Genomic DNA, 23,153 nt, shown 5'->3' with positions numbered 1-23,153 from the left:
TAATAATCCGTTATTATTGTTATACTTTGTTTTCAAAATTCAATCAGCCATTTATTCCAGGTACTGTGAGAAAAGGCTATAAACAATCCGTCACCTGCAGCATCCTCACATGCGATATAGCCTAGTAGCCTTGACCATTTTTTTATGTTTACAGATGTTGTGAATTACGCAGTGCAATGCTTGAATTTCGAGTGAAAACCTACCCTTACCATTCAAATTAGAAAACTTTATTACAAGCTTACCATCATTTATTGAGCTAAAGTAAGGTGGTGGTGAACACTGGCTGTTTATGTACTTGCTCAAAAATTGATTTTGGATCATTTTTAAACAAAACAAATGTACGGACTGCAGCTTTAAAACAACATTCCCGTATTCCAGTTTAATATGCAGACTAAGACAACTTTTAGTAAGTCATTGGTAGGCTGATTTTCCTAAATAGCATAAACACTGCAGTGCTAACAAAACATCACTTTGTTTGTTTGAGATTCCCGACCAGCCTGACTCAGCAACACCAACTCGTTTTTTTTTTTATTTTATTTTTTTTTGTTTTTTTTATTTTTAGACATGAGCTAATCTGACAGTGTTGCATTCAAACCTCCACCAACGGCGTCTCTAACCATGTCACTGCTCTGTCTGTGCACGGTCATGTGTTTTGGAGGTGGCTTTGGAGAGTGATTATGCAGGGAGGGTGTGATCTTGTGCTTTCAAAGCTTGCTTGCCATTGCTAGCCTCTCCGAAAATTCGCCTACCCTACATTAAGTATAAAATAGCAGTGGATCTAAATAAATTAACTCGTTTTGTTTCAAGAGATTTCCAAGTGTCACAGGGCTTCTAAAAAATGCACTTTATTGTGAAAATATTGGCGTTTCTTCATTACTCTCGCCGCAATTTAAATATTTAAAACAAAAACTGTTTTCTCAGAAATGCTTTTTTAGTTGGTCATCAAACTGTTTCTTTATCCTCAATTTCACAAACTGTTTGTCTTTTGTAATCCCTTAGCAATGTTGCTTTTGTAATTGTTTGAGCATTAATAAATAAATAAACAGAAATGAGAAAATGTAATTAAGCTTAATTAAAAATAAGAATAATGTTAGATACTGTACAATGACGATATCTGTATTATAAACGATGCTTAAAAATATTGTTATTAACTTCCTGATCTCATGCAAGTCGAAATCCCACACTGAGTAATGGCTAACTTTAGCTTTTTATTTCCATCCTGTTAATTGTCTTGCCACCACGTATATACAGTACAGACCAAAAGTTTGGACACACCTTCTCATTCAAAGAGTTTTCTTTATTTTCAAGACTATGAAAATTGTAGAGTCACACTGAAGGCATCAAGGGCTATTTGACCAAGAAGGAGAGTGATGGGGTGCTGCGCCAGATGACCTGACCTCCACAGTCACCGGACCTGAACCCAATCGAGATGGTTTAGGGGTGAGCTGGACCGCAGACAGAAGGCAAAAGGGCCAACAAGTGCTAAGCATCTCTCGGGGAACTCCTTCAAGACTGTTGGAAGACCATTTCAGGTGACTACCTCTTGAAGCTCATCAAGAGAATGCCAAGAGTGTGCAAAGCAGTAATCAAAGCAAAAGGTGGCTACTTTGAAGAACCTAGAATATGACATCTTTTCAGTTGTTTCACATATTTTTGTTATGTATATAATTCCACATGTGTTAATTCATAGTTTTGATGCCTTCAGTGTGAATCTACAATTTTCATAGTCATGAAAATAAAGAAAACTCTTTGAATGAGAAGGTGTGTCCAAACTTTTGGTCTGTACTGTAGATTATAATTAAATGACATTTAAGTGCCTGAGCTTGACCAGAGCATATACTTGCAAGTCTAAATGATTTTATAGTAATACTTCTATGAATTACAACCCAAGCACATACACTAAACATTTTTTTACAGAGTTCTAAAGGTACTGCATAACAGGAATGACGCGCCTGCTACTTTGACACATTTATTCACACTTGGTTGCTTAAAAAGACCCTTGTTCACAGCAACCTATGACAGCTGGTGCATGTCTACATCTTAACCCAGCCCTACAGAGTCTGTAATTGGGAATAAGATGACCATTGTGAGTCCTCAGGCAAAAATAAAATCAGCCTACTTGTGCAAACATGCACAGCCAACATCTTTGATTAAAATGTCAGTAACTTCACTCAGCGAGCCCCACAGACTTTTTAATTTCACCGTACATGGCTTGGTGCTGTGCCACGTTATTTTCCAGACATCTTCTTTGTGCTAATGCAGGATTTGTACAGCCTTTTTGCGCTCGAGTGATTCCAGTGCTCTTCTCCTTGGCGTGAGGAGTGATTTGGTGACCACTCAAAGACTGGAGCAGCCAGACAGATCAGTTTGGGGCAGTAAGGGAGAGATGCCAAACCACATAGAGCTTTTAGCAGCTGTTAATGAGAAAGGGGATGCTCTTCTAGAGTGACCTACACAAACAAGGCGTTGTCAGATGGGCTTCTAGGGTTCCAACTCTGTGTCAGCCCACTAGTGCTTTTAATATAAGCTTTAAGGTGCTGTCACATTACCAGTAACCACATCACCATTAAATTTAGCTGAAAGAGGTCTATTGTATATTGTCAATATTGTTGTGATGTATAAAGCACAGCTCACACAGAAGTCAAACCAAGCAGTTGTTTGTGAACAAATAAACCCGTTGAAAAATCTGCATGGGGAAATATTTTGCCCTCAAGCGAAATTACCGAGCGCATGGATTCCTGCTGAAATTGCTTCATTTCATTTTTGACAATTCAGTGATCAACAGTAAATGTGACCGCACCTTTATTGTTAATATATACTCCTGAAACTGACATTATATTAATTTAAAATTTTGGTAAATTTGGCAGCTTTGATGAAAATATGAACTCATTCAAACCAAGGAGCTTTCTGTTGGTCAACTCAGTAAATTTACAAGACCAACTGAACCAGATGTGAAATCTTAATGGGAAAATGTTTGCCCTCAGATGAAATTTCCAATAATAGTCCTATTGAAAAAGACTGAATTTGGAGGCAATAAATTGGTGAGCAATGGTAAATGTGACTGCACCATTATGACACCAGCTGATGTAATTTATGTTACATTTCGGTAGATTTGGAAGCTTCATTGACAATTTGAACACTTTCAAAACCAAGCAGCATTCTAATGGACAGTGCAGCAAATTAGGGCTGTTGCTATCGAATATTTTAGTACCGAGTATTCTACCAAAAATTCCATCGATTAATCGGATAAAATGTGTTTTTGCTTAATTAAAGTGCAATATTAATTATGCAAGAGAAAATGAGACTCCAGGGTCTCTTAAAATGAACAACTAAGTTTCCTTTTTTTTAGAAAAAAAATATTTTTATTTTTTAAATGCATAGAATGCAATGCATACATCAAAAATAAACATTTAATTATTACCCATTGTTTCTCTGTCTGTACTTGTACTGTGAACAATGGCAAGAAAGTTGACAGATGAATTAAGTGCATTTAAGTGCCATTCAGTTGGGATTTTAAATAAATCATTTTCTGAGATGCACATTAAACATTAAACACATAAAACATTAATTTCATTTATCTTTTAATTATTGAAAATTAACTTAACTTTTTGGTAAACAAAGGGGATTTACTATAAAAAAAACATGGAAGAAATGTTGTGTGATTAAACCTTAAAAAAGGTAGTAGGCTATGTACATTCTGCTGAACAATGGTCTTTAACCGGACTTTTATTTTGACGGGTTGACGTACCTTTACAGTTCTGTGTATGTGATGTGACGCTAGTTTTACTCAAATCAAACGGTCAAATGCTCATGAAGTGACCATCAGAACAGTTCTGGAGATGTTGTTCTATGTTCACGTCCTTATATAGTGAGACAGCTGAATAAGTGTGTGTGATAAAGGAAGACGCGCTTCTGCTCCATTCATTAACAGATACACAGAACATGCAGGATTCATATTTAAATAGACTGTTCCGGCTTAATATTTACAGATATTGGTCCATATCGTGATTTGATGTAAGTGCAATGACCTATTTTTTATTAATTCATTCAAAATTTGGCAAATTCCGTGCCATTCCGCTTTAAACAGTAAATACTATTTTTATGACTGGATTCCGCGATTCCCGCCGCGTTTTCTACATCGCGGAAATCATAGGGTCCTAGTTGTGATATACCAGCTCTATCTTGCAATGGACACACGCCACGACGTTCTCTTTACGTTTGCCCGTGTCCTCAAATCAAAACACTGCTGACTCCTTGCAGTATGCGATCTCGGACGCAGCGCTTGTGTCTCCTTCCGCTTTGTGGGTGACGTAAACGCGTTGTGTCACATTAAAAAAATCATTGCGAAAGAACCTGACGTGAGATTTAAAATAAATTAAAAGAGGTTTCGAGGCAGAGGAATTTAGAAAACCAGCTGAACTCGATGCAAAATCTGTGAGGGGAAATCTTTAACACGATACCTAATTTAAATTACTGAAATTTGGCTGTCAAAATGAATTCTAAATGTGACTAAATTATTCTTAATATGAGGCTGATGTCATTTTTATTTATTTATTTATTTATTTATTTTTTCTCAGTTAAATAAGTGCATCATTCAGTATTTCAAGTGCACTTCTTTTTGTTGGAATTTCTAGTGTGAACACACTACACTACATATACCACAAAATGCCACAGCATAGTACATTACTAGGCTGAATAATGATGAATAGATTACCCCAAATTTCCAGTTAATTCATGTAACTTCTCATTAGTGTTCCAACTTCAAAGAATTCCAAAATTCCACAGTTTAACTTCCCATGTAAAGTTTCTGGAAATGTAACGGAAATTTTCTGCCCCATTGTAACCTTATTAACAATCAACATAATTTACTTCCAAAAATGAAAAAGTCTCTTTTTGTGCAATTCTCTTTACATCCCTGATAGAAACAAAGATGTTACAATCTTCGCATAAATAAAGGAACAGCTGTGTTTGTGTGTGGGAAGAGTGGATCGCTGACGCACATTTCACTAACAAACAAGTCATGTTCTTTAACACAAGTCAAAAAGTTTGGGTTCTCTTTTGTTTTTTTTTCCAAATGTTTGCTGCCCACATTTTCGTTACAAAAATAAATTGACACGTCTACCAATATAATGACACAATGAGCGATTTTCATGAGTGTGTGTGTTTAAATCTGTTTTGCAGAGGTAAAAGAGATCCTCACAAGCACATGGCTTCTGCAAACACTGCTAATTCACACTTAATCATAGAGCAGAGAAACTAGTTTCTCTGAAGGTTCATCACAGCAGACTAAGCTCTAATACTGCTTGTCTGCTTATGTTGTCCATATTTATATATAAATGCATGCTATAATTTTAGCACCCTTCTAATGAAACCAATAAAACGTCAACTTAATTTAATTTAAAATACAATAATTCAGCTTTCTGTGCAAAATGACAATGCATTCAGTCCTAATGCTACACTCCTAAAATGCCAATTTTCATCTGCCAGCAATGAAATGTTCTGGATGCTGATGTTGATTGAGCACTGGGTGCTCTAGTTAATTAAAATTAATAATGAAATTGATAATTAAGCAGTTCCTATTCATTTTGCTCTTATTCTGAACCTCAGCTCCATTTCTCCTCGCCTCTCCAAAAATTACACTAGAAAAAAAACTCCCTTCACATACTACATCATTCATTTCAGATAGTCTAAAATATAAAACCCACACACAGCTTACCTTTACCATAGTTGAAGTGGAGTTTGATGGATTTGCCCTGGTTGATGTGCAGGTACGTAAACCACACGGCGAAAGTAAGCAGCACCAGCAGCAGCAGAAGTCTGAACTGCTTTCGTATCTTCTTCACAGGGAATCGCAGCATTTTCGCAGCTGCAGCATCATCAGCAGCAAAAAAGAGTGTCAGCCGCTCCTCAGTCTGCCACTTTAGAGAACAAGTCCTGATGTCACAATGTCATATTTGCATCAGCATCAGGTTTGGTTTGTCACCACTAAACACCCAGAATCACAATCTCATATTCGCTACAGCAGCAGAATGAAAGTGTCAGCTGCTTCTCCGCTCACCGCGCTAAAAAAATTGTAGTGTCACAATGTCATATTTCTCCAAACAGCAGCAGAATCAGTCATGTTTTGCTAGAAGTAATATCACAAAGTCATATTTACAACATGACAGCTGCTTCTCTGTTCGGCATGTTTCACAAAAGATGTCGCAATATCATATTACAGCAGCAGAAAAAAGTCAGCTGCTTCTCATCTGATTGTTCTAACTATAGTTTACTTGAGTCTTATAGAAGCATCATTCATGATTTACAAGCCGTGTCACTATTGGTGGCTTCAGATGGAATTCATTTAAGTCCCATTTAGTACAAACGTGTTTTAAAACAGGTAGAGATGAAGAATATTCCAGTTAATGATATGATTGTAGGCGGTGCAGGGAAGGAAAAGAGCAGCGGGCTGTTAATCTTGAGAAAGCCGCTCTGACAGCAGTCCAGCCACTTCAGACGGGATCATCCTCTGGATTTAAAGCTTTCGCTCAAATGACCAGTCTACCTTTTGACCACTAGGTTTTCGCGTTTAATTAACAAGAAACACCACAATCAAACTGCAGAACCTCGTGTGTGACGCTGCTCCATCCTGGGATGAGGTGCAAAGTGCATTTTAGATTTGTCAATATTTTAAACAGAAAAGTTAACAATAAAACCACTCAATTAACAAATGCAATATTTAGCAAGAAACTACGTCATACCATAACATGTCTATATTAGGCTTATGCATTGTAAAAATGTTTACATAGTTGTTTTCATTTATTTAACTTGATTATCTACTCATTTTCTGTCAGTAATTCGCTTCGAAGTGGTCGAAAAACTGCAATGAACTTATCACTGCAGGTTAGAAGTAGTGACTTCAGCACCACTTTGAATTTTAAGAAGCAATTATAGCGAGATGATTTTTTTACAGCATATCTATAGAGAATTAAACTGTAGTAATGTACAAAAAAAACTTGAATAAACATAAGACACTTTAGATTTAAGTTAATTAAATGTGTATTTGGAGTGGCTGCACTGATTCAGTATGCAACAGTAATTTTGAACATCACGCGCTGTTACATTATCACACTGCAAAGGGGAAAACGGAGCAATGCAATCAAATAAACGCTGATTTATCCTCGGATATTATGAAATCACTAATAACCGCGGGGGAAGAATCACATTGCTCTGGCGGATTATAAAACATGATGCGTTCATGCACCTGCTATCCATCAGAGTCCACGCGCAACTTACTCGCTCTTTCAGAGATTCGAAATCGGACGTTTGAACCTAAACCGTTAACGGAAAACCCGTCCACATAAAGACAATAGCAATGCTCTATTGGCTTCCGTGAGCTCCGGTACCGTTAGCTGGATCTGACATTTTGATCTCACTAGTACGATCTGCAAAACAAACGCTTTGTTTCACCGATGCGTCAGTGGCTGCGCGCGGATGATGTCACGCATTTAGTCTGATAAACTATTTAGCAACGAGTCTCATAAATCCCAAAAGCTCCGCTTCCAGTCCAGCGATGTGACCGACTCTCGAGCCCCGCGTTCAACTGAGCATCCGTGACGCTGCCGCGGAGCGACGTTACGAGTCCTACTGTGGGACCGGCTGAGCTAATGAATTATTAAATAGGCCGTGTTGACTTTACATTGAGCATCCATGCGCTAGGTTAATTAATATTCATGAGCCAGGGATTATCAATAGAAAACCAGTCAGGTTTACTGGCCGAGCGTCGCTGCTACGTAATTAAGTTGTAATTATTCATAAGATCAGCCGTCACCATGGTAGGAATGGGATATCCGCTGCTGAGCAACCGAACTTGGGTGGAGCCGTTACTGGCATGAACAGCGTCATCGGCGGAGCTCCAGCGCGAGAGATTATTGGAAGAGCTCCGTGACGAAACGCATATATTAACGTCTCATCGTTAGCTGCGGTGATCTCACCTTGTAGTTTTGGTGTTTCCATCATTTGACAGACTAAAATCCCCATGTTTATGATTATTTAAGACGTGACGTGCATATATATAACCGACTGAAACAAATTAATACTTAACTTTATATAAATATTTTTTAAGTAACATTTAGAAATATATACGTGTTCATTTAAATTAATTATATATTATTTATAGATTCATATTTAGCTTTTAATTATAGAATGTATTGTGCGTTTTAAATAAATCATAAATTATTTATTTTATGGTATTTTATATATTATTTAATTGTGTGCGCGCGCGTGTGTGTGTGTGTGTGTGTGTGTGTGTGTGTGTGTGTGTGTGTGTGCATTTTAAATTGAATATTGAAATAAAAATAGTAGATAAAAAAATTAAATAAAAAATTTGAATTTAGTATGATAATAAGCAGAATAATAGAGTATAATAAATTAATAAAAATTTGTATTAGTTATATGATTATTTATTGTTTATTTGTTTCTGTTAAAGAAAATGTGTGAACCCACAAGCAAAATTCAAGAATTGATCTACAAGATCACCATTGGCTCTGCTAGATTATTTGTACATGCAACATAATTAATTTGCTTTAAACAGATATATATACACGTCGCTAATGAAAAGTCTGGAAAAGGTTCCCTTCAGATGGACGGCTGGATTTGTCATATTACGGGCTAATTTAAAGTCCACAGCCTTTCACATTTTAATAGTCTGCATATTGCCTGACTTTGATCATTCACAGAATAAGCACAAGACTCATCAAATCTGTGGATTATTATGCCCTGTTTCTAATATGCATGAAGCTAAGCCTGTGCAGAGTTTATAGTGAAATATTAGTGGTTTCAGGCAGTTCTCTGAGCTGTCAGAAATCGCACAACGCATTACATTAATTTGTCTCCCAGTGTTTTATTCATCCTCCTTGCCTGAGAGACACGATCATGTGCGGTGAGTTTGAGCATAACCGGTAGGGACCGGGTTAATTAAACATCTATCTGTCATCATAGCTGTGATTATGATGTCGCAATAACTCACAGATGAAAGAGAGAAAGATTAGCAGGACGCTTCAAAAGTCATGAGACTTTCTTCCCAAGATACACAAAGAATGGCCTTTTCCCTTCCTGTTTGTATTCCTCTACTCTTACCGGCGTGGCATTAATAAGACGGCCACCCTCAACTGAACCGAAGTGGATTAAAATGAAGTCCTTTTCATATTGATCTAAATCTGAAACCATGCGGTTCCTGTAATAGCAGGTGTAAGATACTGTAATAGCAGGTGTAATTTTATTTTCAATGCACCTTTAAGATTTGTTATTTGGAGAATTTAAGCATTGCATCGCTTGCTCACCAGTGAATCCTCTGCAGTAAATGGGTGCCGTCAGAATGAGAGTCCAAATCGCTGATTAATAACATCACAATAATCCACATAAAGATATACACTATCAAAGTAGATGTAAATTGCCTTATTATAGTGCCACCTAGTGCCAGACAAGTGTGTGTCTGAATAGCAGTGCAAAGTTTGCATAATAAAGCCAAGTTTGGGGTCTCTGTGATTTATGGTCTCTGACGCCCAGATGCTTTTAGGGCAGAAAAGAAAAAAACGAAGGTGCTTGCATCCCTAGAAAAGAAAATGGCTTAAAAGGTGGAATTCAGAGCAAAGATGCATTAAGGTTCAGTGATTTATTTTTTTTATTTTTAGAAATAATGTGGACTGAATTGTAAAAGCTTTTTGTTGTTGCCCTCCATTAAATAAAACATACAGAATGAAAAAAAAAATAAAATATATATATATCTATTGAACTTTTTTTTAACGTGTGATATTCCCGTCCAAAAGCACAAATAGGGCAAAACATTCCTTAGCCATTAAGAACCGCACAAAAAAAAAATAAAACAGTTGAAAACATCGAGACATGGACTCTGTGGTATCTGGCACCGAGATGTCAGCAGCAGATCCTTGAGTCCTGTAAGATGTGAGGAGGGGCCTCCATGGATTGGACTTGTTTGTTCAGCAGATCCCACAGATGCTCGATTTGATTAAGATCTGAGGAATTCAACTCCTCAAACTCATTGTTGTGCTCCTCAAACCATTCCTGAACCATTTGTGCTTTGTGGCAGGGTGCATTATCCTGCTGAAACAGGCCACAGCCACCAGGGAATACGGTTTCCAAAAGCTGTACATAGTCTGCAACCATGCTTAGGAAGGTGGTACGTGTCAAAATAACATCCACATAGATAGCAGGACCCAAGGTTTCCCAGCAGAACCACCTCAGCCAGCGTGTTTTCTTCCCATGTGTTCCCCATGATGTTCACGTGCCCACTGTTGGTGCTTTCGCCGGTGGACAGGGGTCAGCATGGGCACCCTGACTGGTCTGCAGCTATGAAGCCCAATACACACCAAACTTGGATGTATTCTGACACGTTTCCATCAGAACCAGCATTAACTTCTTGAGCAGTTTGAGCCACAGCAGCTTGTCTGTTGGATCAGACCACACAGCATATTCATTCGACAGTCATCTTATATATTTTGTGTATTTTTGGTTTCTGTAGCCAATTCAAGTTTTTATTGTGTTGTATGTATATGTCTCTGTGAGTAATTCTTCTGCCTTTGCTCTTCAGTTTCTTTGTTAGAGCTTATAAATCTTTCACTGGCTGCTGTAGTTAGAGGCATTGAGCACAGATTGTGTGTTCTTGTTTTTGTGACATATCAGGACACATCTCTGTATAATGACATGGGTATGACACAGGTATTACAAGGAGAGGGTGACTTATGAGGACAACTCATGTCCCCATTTTTCAAAACGCTTATAAATCATACAGAATGTACTTGAGAAAGTAAAAATGCACAAAGTTTCCTGTGAGGGTTAGGGTTAGGTGTAGGGTTGATGTGGGGCCATAGAATATACAGTTTGTACAGTATAAAAACCATTATGCCTATGGGATGAACACACTTTTTACAAAAACAAATGTGTGTGTGTGTGTGTGTGTGTGTTTTAACCTGTAATACCTCACTTTTAATGCTCATGTTTCTTGAGCAATATTAATAAAAAATAAATTTTAGTTTAAAAAAGAATAGGTTCAATCACGAACGAAACATCTATCTCATGAGTGAGTCACTGAATCATTTAAAGAACTGTTTCGTTCAAAGACGCCGATTCATTCAGGAACGAATCAGCACTGTTTTGTGTTGCTGAGGGCCATTCGCGCTTTGACCTCACTTAAAACTATTCTGTCAAAAAATAAGAAAGTAAGTGGCAATACTGTGTCTAAACTGTAGGTAAAAGTCAACTTCTTGTTTAATTAAAGTTAACAATCAATAAAAGATATTTAGGCTGAAATTTAAAAAAGTAGAGAAATACGAAACGCCCTTAAACATATTTTAAAGAATGATTTTCTTGTCCAAAGTCAGCTGTTCAGCTGTTTGGACTCTCATTCTGACGGCACCCATTCACTGCAGAGGATCCACTGGTGAGCGAGTGTTGATAAATTTCTCCAAATTTGTTCCCATGAAGAAACAAACTCATCTACATCATGGATGGCCTGAGAGTGAGCAAATCTTCAGCAAATTTTCATTTTTGGGTCACAAAAATATCTATCTATGGGGGCTCTAAAGTCGCAAAAATAGTCAAGTAACATCAGCTTTATTTGTATAGAGCTTTAAATAATATTTGTTGTCAACGCAGATTCAAAGTCAAAGAGGAAAATCATTTTTCAATAATGCAAGAAAAATACACAAAACTACACAGGCTACAGTTGCTTTAAATCAAACAAAATTGCATTAATGAGCAAAACATGCACTATTTAACAGCGCGGTCATATCAGTTTGCTCTCAAATGTGTTCACAAATGTTAAAGTTAGCTAGTTCCGCTAACTTTTATGTACAAAATAAATAAATAAATAATAATTATGAAATAAAATTCAAAAATGTCTCCCCCAAATATATTACACAGAGCAACACAGAGTAATGATGCTGAAAATTCAGCTTTGATCACAGGAATAAATAACATTCTAAAATACATTTATATAGAAAACAGTTATGTTAATAGATTGTAAAAGTATTTCACCATATATTATTTTTACTCTATTTTCATCAAATAAATATATTATTGGTGAGCAAGAAGAGACTTCTTCTTTCTAAATTTTGAACAGTAGTGTAAATAGATTATAAATAACTATTTAGATGCATTCTTACCTAACTTTTTATTAAATTATAAATAATACAGATGCTGAAACACATAAGATGTGGAGATGCTTGTAGGTTTTTTAAAGTCTAAACACCACTGACCTCTGCTGATCGTCTGTGTTAATGCACTGTTGAAAGATCCAATGTGTTTACGCACAACTATTTTTCTACACCGTTATGCTTAATAATAATAATAATCAAAACTATTTTTTAGCACACTTTAAAAACAATACGTGTAATAGGTAAAAGGTTCAAAACACAAGAAATTAAAAATACAAAGAATAAAATCATTACAAATATTAATTTGTATATTTAGGATGCATTACAAATAATAATTCTCCTGTGATGCAAGGATATATCTAACGTTGGACATGGAGAGTTCAAGTGAGTGAGAATCTGAAAAGTGTGTTTTAAGAGAGATTTTGTTGATATGTTATTAGAAGAAACGGAACAATTTAGATCTGAAGAAGAATATGATTCAGCGGTCACTGTGTACAAAACAATGCAGTCCTGGGTTATATAGGCTAAAGCATGTGTGATCTCTGTCTTGAAAGAAGCCTCTCTGACCTCCAGAGGTGTTTCGAGAGACGTGAGAGGACAGGAAGGGTTTGATGGAGGAGGAGATGAGAAAGTCTACGAGCACATCTGTGCTGAATATGACTTCAGAGAAATCCTCAAGAAAGGCGGCAGGTGTTTGACTCATACACATGGCTTTTTACTGTCATGAATAATGCAAAACTACTAGATTTTTACATTGCCTGATGAAACTGTGAGTGCAATTAGGCACAGAATCTCTCCTTGCTCACCAGTTTAGCTCCAACCCTAATCAAACACACCTGAACAAGCTAATTAAAGGGATAGTTCACACAAAAATGAAAATTAGCCCATGATTTACTCACCCTCAGGGCATTGCAGGTGTATCTGACATTTCAATTTCAGATGAACACAGTCGCAGTTATTTTTTAAAATCTAAGCTGTATGGCAGTGAATGGTGCCACTGTTTTTGAAGTCTAAAAAACTGTATCCATCCATCATTAAACTACTCCACATGTCTCTGGGGTGTTAATAAAGGGCCTCTGAAGCAAAACAATGCGTTAGTGTGTGAAAAATGCTGATTTTTTTTAAAGTTATAAACTGTAATCTCCAGCTTCTGGTCGCTCTAGCAGGTGCGTTCACGACAAGGCATTCAAGCGAACGAGACGTAGACATAACGGAAGGCGCAACGTAAGCCTGGTTCTCGTGAGACTACACTCTTCGCCCTGGAGCTTACGTTGTGTCTTCTGCTACGCTTACATCATCAGGTCTTCGGGATCTCTGCAAAGCTGAAGGTACAGTATAGGTGTGTTTAATCCAGGTTGGAGCTCATTTTTGCAGGAAAGTGGATCTCGATGTCCAGAGTTGAGGACTCCTGCTGGTTGTCCCTGGAGAAATTCATAATAGACTGCAATGTGATTCACTCCATACTGGAACTAAAAGAGCCAAAAAATATGTACAACCCGAATTCTGGAAAAGTTGGGACGTTTTTAAAATTTTAATAAAATGAAAACTAAAGGAATTTCAAATCACATGAGCCAATATTTTATTCACAATAGAACATAGATAACGTAGCAAATGTTTAAACTGAGAAATTTTACACTTTTATCCACTTAATTAGCTCATTTAAAATTTAATGCCTGCTACAGGTCTCAAAAAAGTTGGCACGGGGGCAACAAATGGCTAAAAAAGCAAGCAGTTTTGAAAAGATTCAGCTGGGAGAACATCTAGTGATTAATTAAGTTAATTGATATCAGGTCTGTAACATGATTAGCTATAAAAGCTTTGTCTTAGAGAAGCAGAGTCTCTCAGAAGTAAAGATGGGCAGAGGCTCTCCAATCTGTGAAAGACTGCGTAAAAAAATTGTGGAAAACTTTAAAAACAATGTTCCTCAACGCAAATCTCATCATCTACAGTGCATAACATCATCAAAAGATTCAGAGAAACTGGAGAAATCTCTGTGCGTAAGGGACAAGGCCGGGACCTTTATTGGATGCCCGTGGTCTTCGGGCTCTCAGACGACACTGCATCACTCATCGGCATGATTGTGTCAATGACATTACTAAATGGGCCCAGGAATACTTTCAGAAACCACTGTCGGTAAACACAATCCGCCGTGCCATCAGCAGATGCCAACTAAAGCTCTATCATGCAAAAAGGACGCCATATGTGAACATGGTCCAGAAGCGCCGTCGTGTCCTGTGGGCCAAGGCTCATTTAAAATGGACTATTTCAAAGTGGAATAGTGTTTTATGGTCAGACGAGTCCAAATTTGACATTCTTGTTGGAAATCACGGACGGCGTGTCCTCCGGGCTAAAGAGGAGGGAGACCTTCCAGCATGTTATCAGCGTTCAGTTCAAAAGCCAGCATCTCTGATGGTATGGGGGTGCATAAGTGCATACGGTATGGGCAGCTTGCATGTTTTGGAAGGCTCTGTGAATGCTGAAAGGTATATAAAGGTTTTAGAGCAACATATGCTTCCCTCCAAACAACGTCTATTTCAGGGAAGGCCTTGTTTATTTCAGCAGGACAATGCAAAACCACATACTGCAGCTATAACAACAGCATGGCTTCGTCGTAGAAGAGTCCGTGTGCTAACCTGGCCTGCCTGCAGTCCAGATCTTTCACCTATAGAGAACATTTGGCGCATCATTAAACGAAAAATACGTCAAAGACGACCACGAACTCTTCAGCAGCTGGAAATCTATATAAGGCAAGAATGGGACCAAATTCCAACAGCAAAACTCCAGCAACTCATAGCCTCAATGCCCAGACGTCTTCAAACTGTTTTGAAAAGAAAAGGAGATGCTACACCATGGTAAACATGCCCCGTCCCAACTATTTTGAGACCTGTAGCAGAAATCAAAATCGAAATGTGCTCATTTTGTGCATAAAATTGTAAACTTTCTCAGTTTAAACATTTGCTATGTTATCTATGTTCTATTGTGAATAAAATATTGGCTCATGTCATTTGAAAGTCTTTTAGTTTTCATTTTATTAAAATTTAAAAAACGTCCCAACTTTTCCGGAATTCGGGTTGTATACTTTTGTTTTGAGTAAATTTACATCTATCAATTAATTATTTCAGCCACATAAGACATTAAGTGTGAATGATTTAAATGGATAGTTTACTATTTGCTGGTAATTTTCTCACCCTCAGTCCATCCAAGATGTAGGTGCCTTTTTTTCTTCAATAGAACAGTAAAGATTTTTAGCTGAAACTGATTCATAAAATGCAAGTCATTGGCTACCAGCACTTTGAGAGTCAGAAAAGGCAACACAAAATTAACACCCGTGGCTCCTGATAATACATTGAGGTTTTATGAAGCGAAACGATCCATCTGTTCAACAAACTGAACATTATTTATAACATTATTACCTCTTATCCAGAGCTTCAGCAAACGGTCTGGAGTGATGCCTGGTTCACAAACTAATCATTAGTTTGAACCAGTTCTTTTTACTGAACTGGATGAACAACTAACTGATGACTGAATTCCCTTTAACATCAAGCACATACACTCACAGAACAATCTGTTCCACTGATGCTGGAAGAAAATCCTGAGTCTGGAAAATTGATGACTGGTAATTAAATTAAGAATGACTGTGGTTCTGTGGCTCTGGATCTGATTTCCAAGACTTGATTTCCACTGTGGTTTCATCATAACCAGAGTTTTGTGTTACTGAACTCGTTCTGTTCACTCAGATCATCCTAAACCACCTAAAATCAAATTTGAGATCGGTGTCCAGCACAGACTTCTTGCTGGGAGGGGAATGGTAATACAATTACAATTTAAAATCTGGCTGGTAAACCACTGTCTAAGGCACGTTTATGAAAAATACTTAAATGTCCTAATTGAATTATGGCCTAATCCTGGCCTAACCTAAGCCCTGTCTATGAAACTAGGCCGTACAGTTTTAAATATTGTATGGCAGACAAAAAATATCTCATTATACCCCATTTACATGGAAATCAATGAACCACTGAGGTAAGAAAAACAAGGCTTCCAGAAGCAGTCTTCCATCGTTTTCAGTAGTCCTGTTTACATAAAGGTAAAACAGAGAGAGAGTAAGTAAAATATAATTTTCATTAGAATTGTAATTGCTAATACCATTTTGGTTGTTGATTCCCAAAAAAGATGACCAATGTTTTCTTGACCCTCAAACAATTCTGCAAAAGAATTACTCAACATTCAAGAAAAGCAAAAGGTGAGCAAAAGTTGGGATCAGTAGCCCTCAGTGTCACTTTGAGAACAAATGACGCAGACAAGAGTGATATCTCACAGATTTCATTAATGATTAAGTTTAAAGCTGCCACTGAGAACTGGAGGCTACTTCAAGGTTGCATTTATGAATTACCAGTCACACCAGAAAATGTGCCTTTTACCACATGACATTTATTTTCCTTTGCTTCCGGGGATTTTAAAGAAAGGTTAAACAGCCTCATAGATCATTCATTGTCAATAAATGTTTTCTTTACATGATTTAACAAGTATTATTGCCACAAGAAAACCATGGCTTACTTTCATAATTGCAGCCAAGACAGTTTGTATTACAGTATGCTCAGCTGGGCAAGAAGAAACTTTAAAGGAGCCTGAGGCACTGAGGTAATTGTTACGCACCTGTTCTGAAATGCATTTATATGCAGCAAAGCAACTTTGTAATAAATCAACAAGGTTACAGGGTGTTAACAAGAGAGTTGTACTGTTAATTAACAGAACAAAGTAAAAACTAGGCTGTAATGATTACATAATGAACTACACTACTTTTTATGACCACTAGGGGTCTTACCTTTAGGTCACCATTGGTCTTGTTGAAATTCATATTCCGGAACTGTCAGGCGCAGCACAGGATGTCTTATCAGAATGCAGCTCACTTGCAGCCGACCTGGACAAGTCTTCCCAAATGCAGCTCTTGCCTTTAGAGCAGTGTTTCCACACAGGAAATCCAAATCTCATGCGGTTCACACCCGAGAGGACAGACTGTCCTTAGTTTTAATGTCTAACCTTTCCTTTTAAATGTTTTGAACTGTAAGAAGGACTGAAAAATGCATATATGGCCTAACGTGATGAAGAAATAGTTAAAATAATGCTGAAAGGACAGAATGTTTTTCTGGATATATCCTGTACAAAGTCCTCGGTTTGGGTTTCCCAACATTTAAAGTATATGTAATTGAATATGATATCCGGTTGACTGCTTTGTCTGGTCTCTGAACTGCAGTGATCCATCTGTGAATGTCTGTTGAAAAGTGATTTTTCCTTCCCTCGTCACTTATCTGCCTTACATTTAAAGGAATAGTTCATGGACAAAAGAAAATTTGCTGAAAATTTACTCACCCTTAGGCCATCCAAGATGTAGATGAGTTTGTTTCTTCATCGGAACAGATTTGGAGAGAGGTAGCATTGTATCACTTGCTCAATAATGGATCCTCTGCAGTGAATGGGTGCCGTCAGAATGGGAGTCCAAATAGCTGATTAGAGCCCCTTTCACACTGCGATTCCGGAAAATACACGGGTAATGTGTCCCGACAGTTGTTGTTAGATTTTGCACCTTTCACACTGCCAGTGATTACCTGGAATATGTGCGTGTGTTCACACACAACCCGTAAAGGTCCCGTAAAGACACGTGACATCAGGGCGTGACGTGTAATGTAAGAGTCGAAAAAGCTAGGCACGTTAACTTTCACTTAAGCTGAATGATCTCAGCTTCAGCGTGGAAAGTGAGGAACTAACTGATCTCTGCTTCATTACAGTTTGCATATTTTTTTTTTTTGGTCGCGAACGTTGATCTGCATTTAAAACAATCGGTAAAAGAGTCGCGGGATAACGTGTGTCATCACTACAACACACCCTTTACAGCATTGGTTCTGGCTTTTGTTCACACAGCGCTCGTTCTGGGATTGAACCCGTTAATGTTACTAAGTCCCCAACCCGGGATCGATCCCGGAATCAATCGCGGGACGTGTTTGTGTTCACACAGAAGGCGACCCGGCAATGTTCCGTCAATTTTCCGGGTCCAACATGCAGTGTGAAAGGGGCTTTAAACGTCACAATAATCCACAAGTAATCCCCACCACTCCAGTCCATCAATCAATGTCAAAACCTTTGTGTTGATAAGAAACAAATCAATCATTAAAGCGTTTTTAATTTCAAATAATTTTTTTCGGCTAAAATAAGAGTCCATAATCCATAATATCGCTTCCTCCAGTCCATCTTTCTTTATCCTTTCACATGAAAATCTGACAACATATTTGTTTAGAGCTTTTTTGGTTTGTTTTCACATTTAAACTCATTTACATTTTGGATGGCCTGAGAGCGAGTATATTTTAAGCAAATCTTCATTTTTAGGTGACGTGTTCTTTTCAGGGAATTGCAAATAGGAGTATTATATTTAAGTATTTTATTCCATCAAATGTTGTACCAAACATGTCAGAATTTATTTCCTCTGAGGAACACAAAAGGATAGGGTTAGCAGTATGTTCAAGCTGCTCTTTTCCATACAATGGAAGTGGAGGGGGACTGGAAGTGTCAATCCCCAAAAAGGACCAAAACAGTACTTTTTTTAAGACATTTTGTTTCTTCCATAATTAATACAGGTTTGGAGCTTCTCAAGGGTAAATATGTATTTTTTTTTTTTTTTTTTCATTTTTGGGTGAACTGTCTCTTTAAGGATTCATCATCTTCTGCATGCCGGTATTGACAATAATGAGACAAACACACTTGTAGCACGTTGCATTGCAGTTGCATTTATTTCTCACTTGGACTAAATCACATTCATAGCAGTATCACTATAGTAAAGGAGCACTGTGGTCCTTTAACAACAATAACGAAAGGAATTAAACTAATGGACATTATAACAATAAGGCAAAATATTGAATAGACCTCACATATACTCTGCAAAATATTACAGCATTCATTCACAATATAATAGTAACTTCACAATGTTAAGGGTCAACTGGAAAAAATATATAGATAAAGAACACAGAGAAAGACAGAGGTACTCCAAAAAATAAGAGCTTTCCTTGTTTTAGTAATATTGTTCACAGACCATAAAACCACTTCTTTTTTCTTCTATTTTTAAAGATTGTAATCAAAACTGCACAGCTTTCACTACCAGAGTATTGTCACTGCCTTAGTTTTACGTACAGCATAGTCATAAATGTTACATATATTCAATTCCTAAGAACTTTATAGCAATGTTGGTCCATCATTGAAACTAGTGGTGAAATGTGATTTCCAACATATGAATACACAATATTTGCTATTAGTACTGGACAGCAGTTAAAGTCAGCTATGGTGAATACTAATGTAACTACAATGGTATCATATAAAACTCTCTTAAGATGGAACCGACCCAGATTATATTTGACGTTAATAACAGCAACTACCCTTTGATTTACTCTTAAAGGCAGAGGTGATACAGAATAATATAGAACAAATGTGGTAAAGTTGTGATTGTGCGTAATGTTTGCAGCAAACGTTAGAAAAAAGGTGTACTAAAGCAAAACCAATCACCTTCCTACCTAGACAGCATTTCAAGGCATTACAAATGCCTGTTGTGAAGGATGACAACCGAGCCAAACTTTAAACCAGCACTGCAAGTATCTTTCACAGACAAGACAATCCGGGAATGCACTGTGTGAAAAATCAATCCAAGATGGAGGACAAGTCGAAAGAAATGTTAAATATAATATTAAAATTTCACTCAATACTGAAAACACATCAATAAACACGAGTTCAAGCAAAATAAACTGGTCTATTGTGAGAGTAGTGGCATGGTATTGTGTTAGCTTAGCAACATGCAGTCTCCTGCCACTGATGTTTGATCTTACATATAAGAAGGCAGCTGCTAAATTAGAAGACGGCATGGTAGCTCACTAAATTTAGGAACAAATCATTTATTTTAGTAAAATAAGATAGCAACAATCTTGGAGTATGCAAAAAAAAAAAAAAGGAGTATGCTAACCTCTCTTGCAAAGTGCATTTAAAAGGTGCCCTATATTGTGACACAAAAAGAAGTTTGAATTGAAAGAGGACAGAAGATTGAACACTCAAAATCGTTGAGAACTTCTTCCACAGGGTACGAAACTGTATTGCACACCCACTTTAAGGCAAGAAAAAAAAAAAGTACAGGTACAGGGTTCCTAATATGTGGCTCCTCAGGGCCGTTCACACAAGGGACGATAACTAACTATAAAGTTTAAATAATCATTTGAATTATATGGCACAGAAGAACGGCTTTCAATGGAATCACTTTCAGAACATTTTTTTTTAAGTGATGAACAATAAAAACAGTGACAACCAATCAGAATCCATTTAACTATTTTTTCCATTTAAGAGCTCGAGCAAAGTGGCAGGGGACAAAACTGCAAAACATCACAGTGGAAAGATATCGTTGGAATCACTTTCAAAAAAAATTATTTCCACCTGAACAATGATAAAAACATCACCAGAATTTATTTTATTTTAAAGAGCTTAAAGAGTATTTAAAGCAGCAGGTGACAAAACTGCAGCGTTAGCTTATAATAAACAGAATGTTTTAACGTCCGTTGGTCTGGACACTAATATTGTCAGCGTTACCTTTACAGTTATCGTTCTTAGTGTGAACAGCCTATATTCAGGTAGCTAGCTATAAACGTCATTAATTTCATTTCCTAATTACGATGCTCTTTAAACTGTAGCTCTTCCATAACAGTGGTTAAAGGGATACTCCACCCCAAAATGATTTTTTTTCATTTAATCCCTTACCCCCATGTTGTTTGTCAATTGTGTTTGTCTTTAGAACACAATTTAAGATATTTTGGATGAAAACCGGTAGGCTTGTGACTATCCCATTGACTGCCATGTAAATAACACTGTCAAGGTCCAGAAAAGTATGAAAAGCATCATCGGAATAGTCCATCTGCCATCAGTGGTTCAACCGGAATGTTATGAGGCGACGAGAATACTTTTTGTATGTGAAGAAAACAAAAATAATGACTTTATTCAACAATTCATCTCCGTGTCAACATCCGCTGAACACAAACTGTGTACGCTCTTCTGTCTCAGCTGCGCTGCATGGATGTGCTGTTTTCGTTCAAATCATAGCGTAAATACACATAGAAAACGTATCCTTGTGTCGCGACTGACACAGAATAGCGCATGCAGTTTGCATTCAGCGGATGTTCTCCAAAATTGTGCTACAGTGATGTGAAGAGACAGAGGAGAGGAATTGTTGATTAAAGTTAGTTTTTTTTTTTTCACATAATAAAGTATTCTCGTCGCTTCATAAAGCGACAGTTGAACCACTGATGGCAGATGGACTATTTTGATGATGCTTTTCATACTTATCTGGACCTTGACAGTGTTATTTACTTGGCAGTCAATGAGACCGTCACAAGCCTCCCGGTTTTCTTTCAAATTATCTTAAATTGTGTTCCAAAGACGAACAAAGCTTTTACCGGTTTGAAATGACATGGGGGTAAGTGATTAATGACAACATTTTCATTTTGGGGTGGAGTAACCCTTTAATGTGAAAGAAAAACAGCTTATTGCTTGCATCACTTTATGAATTGTAGACTGACATTTAGGAATGCAGTTATGCACAATATCAGGTTTTGTGAATTGCATACAGTATGTTTCAGGCCACATGCCCAAAAAACTGAATTTCAGGAAGGTAATAAATTGATAAATTGGAAAAGTGCAGATATTTAGATCTCTCAACCGAGTGGGTTATTCCTCATTATCTTTTACAACAGGACTGCTATACCTAAAAACTGTCATTAATACTGAACCCACTAAACTCCAAGCATTCGGTTTCATTCCCCCTCAACCCGACACAAAAGCATCAAACATGCGCTGACAGATGGGGTAAAACTATCCCGTTTTTTTAAATCTGAATAAGGTCGCGAGATAAAGCAAAGCCAGATGGAAAGGTGCCTGTGACTGTCTCCACACTTCTCGACAGACAGAATTTCATCGATGGAAACAGAAGACACCTGTTCTCCTCCATGGAATTCGCATTAACACAGCAGTGAAGGAAACGACCAGGCGAGGTCAAATTCTAACCATATGGTGACAGCAGGTTGTGAACTAGGAAGAAAAAGAAATGCTAAGCAGGAATACTGACTTAAACTGCCATCACTAAAAAAGAATTACTGAATCACTAAAAATCACCAAAAAAAATGTGATTCAGGGGAACACTATGGGATATTTCTTACTCTTATTTTCATGAAAACCATCAAACGAACAATTGTAACTTCACTCAAAATTTCATTCCGCCGCAGACCTTCACAACACAACATCGATTTGTAGCTCGACACACAATGGCTCTGAAGAGACATGCTGTTTGATGACCTTGCAAATCACATACGGTTTTTATATTTCACAAGCTGAAATATTTTGCTGACAATGTGAGCACTGAATAGGGAAGCTATGAAACTTGGCAATAAGAAAATGTGTCAAAATAGCCTCGCTGTTTGTCGCGACCTCAGCAGTTCAGCTGTGTGTGTGTTGATAACGACAATAGCATTTATGTGCGTAACAGTATGCTGGATGCAATGGCCAACAGGGTTGGGTAGACATCCTATTTATTTTGATGTGAATGAAAACAAGTCTTTGAATAAAAAACTTAACTTGCCCAAGAGTGTACCCCAGAGTACAGCAACATTTTCATTCACATTACTAACAAGAAAAATGGAGTCTACTACCATTCCACCATTGGATATTGCATCACGACCAGGCTGTATCACTTCAAAATGGACCACTGTTGAGTAATCAGCTGTGTTTGCATTTAAAGCTCATTTCCACTCATACCTGAGGATACAACAGCTGAGCACATATCAGCCCAAGCCGGGGTTTTTTTTCCATGACTGATGGTTCAACTGATGATCCCTTATTGAGATTTATATCTAAAAAAAACAACAGTTCAAATCAACTGATAATAAATACAGTACATGTGGTGTTTGTGTTAAATCTCACAAAGCCTGTCAA

General features: G+C 37.4%; 1 protein-coding gene across 1 annotated transcript in view; it reads right to left on the bottom strand.

Annotated features, from left to right (window-relative positions):
• The window catches only part of LOC132133404 (N-acetyl-beta-glucosaminyl-glycoprotein 4-beta-N-acetylgalactosaminyltransferase 1-like), a 221,713-nt gene extending 215,097 nt beyond the window's left edge, over positions 1–6,616 (bottom strand). The window contains exon 1 of the mRNA XM_059546202.1: positions 5,717–6,616. Within this exon, the coding sequence (XP_059402185.1) occupies positions 5,717–5,858 (142 nt within the window). The 5' untranslated portion in view covers positions 5,859–6,616. The remainder of the gene's footprint in view (positions 1–5,716) is intronic.
• Positions 6,617–23,153: the final 16,537 nt, after the last annotated feature.

Source organism: Carassius carassius, chromosome 50 (genome assembly GCF_963082965.1).
Source record: "Carassius carassius chromosome 50, fCarCar2.1, whole genome shotgun sequence".
In the NCBI taxonomy this organism is placed as follows: Eukaryota; Metazoa; Chordata; class Actinopteri; order Cypriniformes; family Cyprinidae; genus Carassius; species Carassius carassius.
This window is presented reverse-complemented; position numbering and strand designations above follow the sequence as displayed.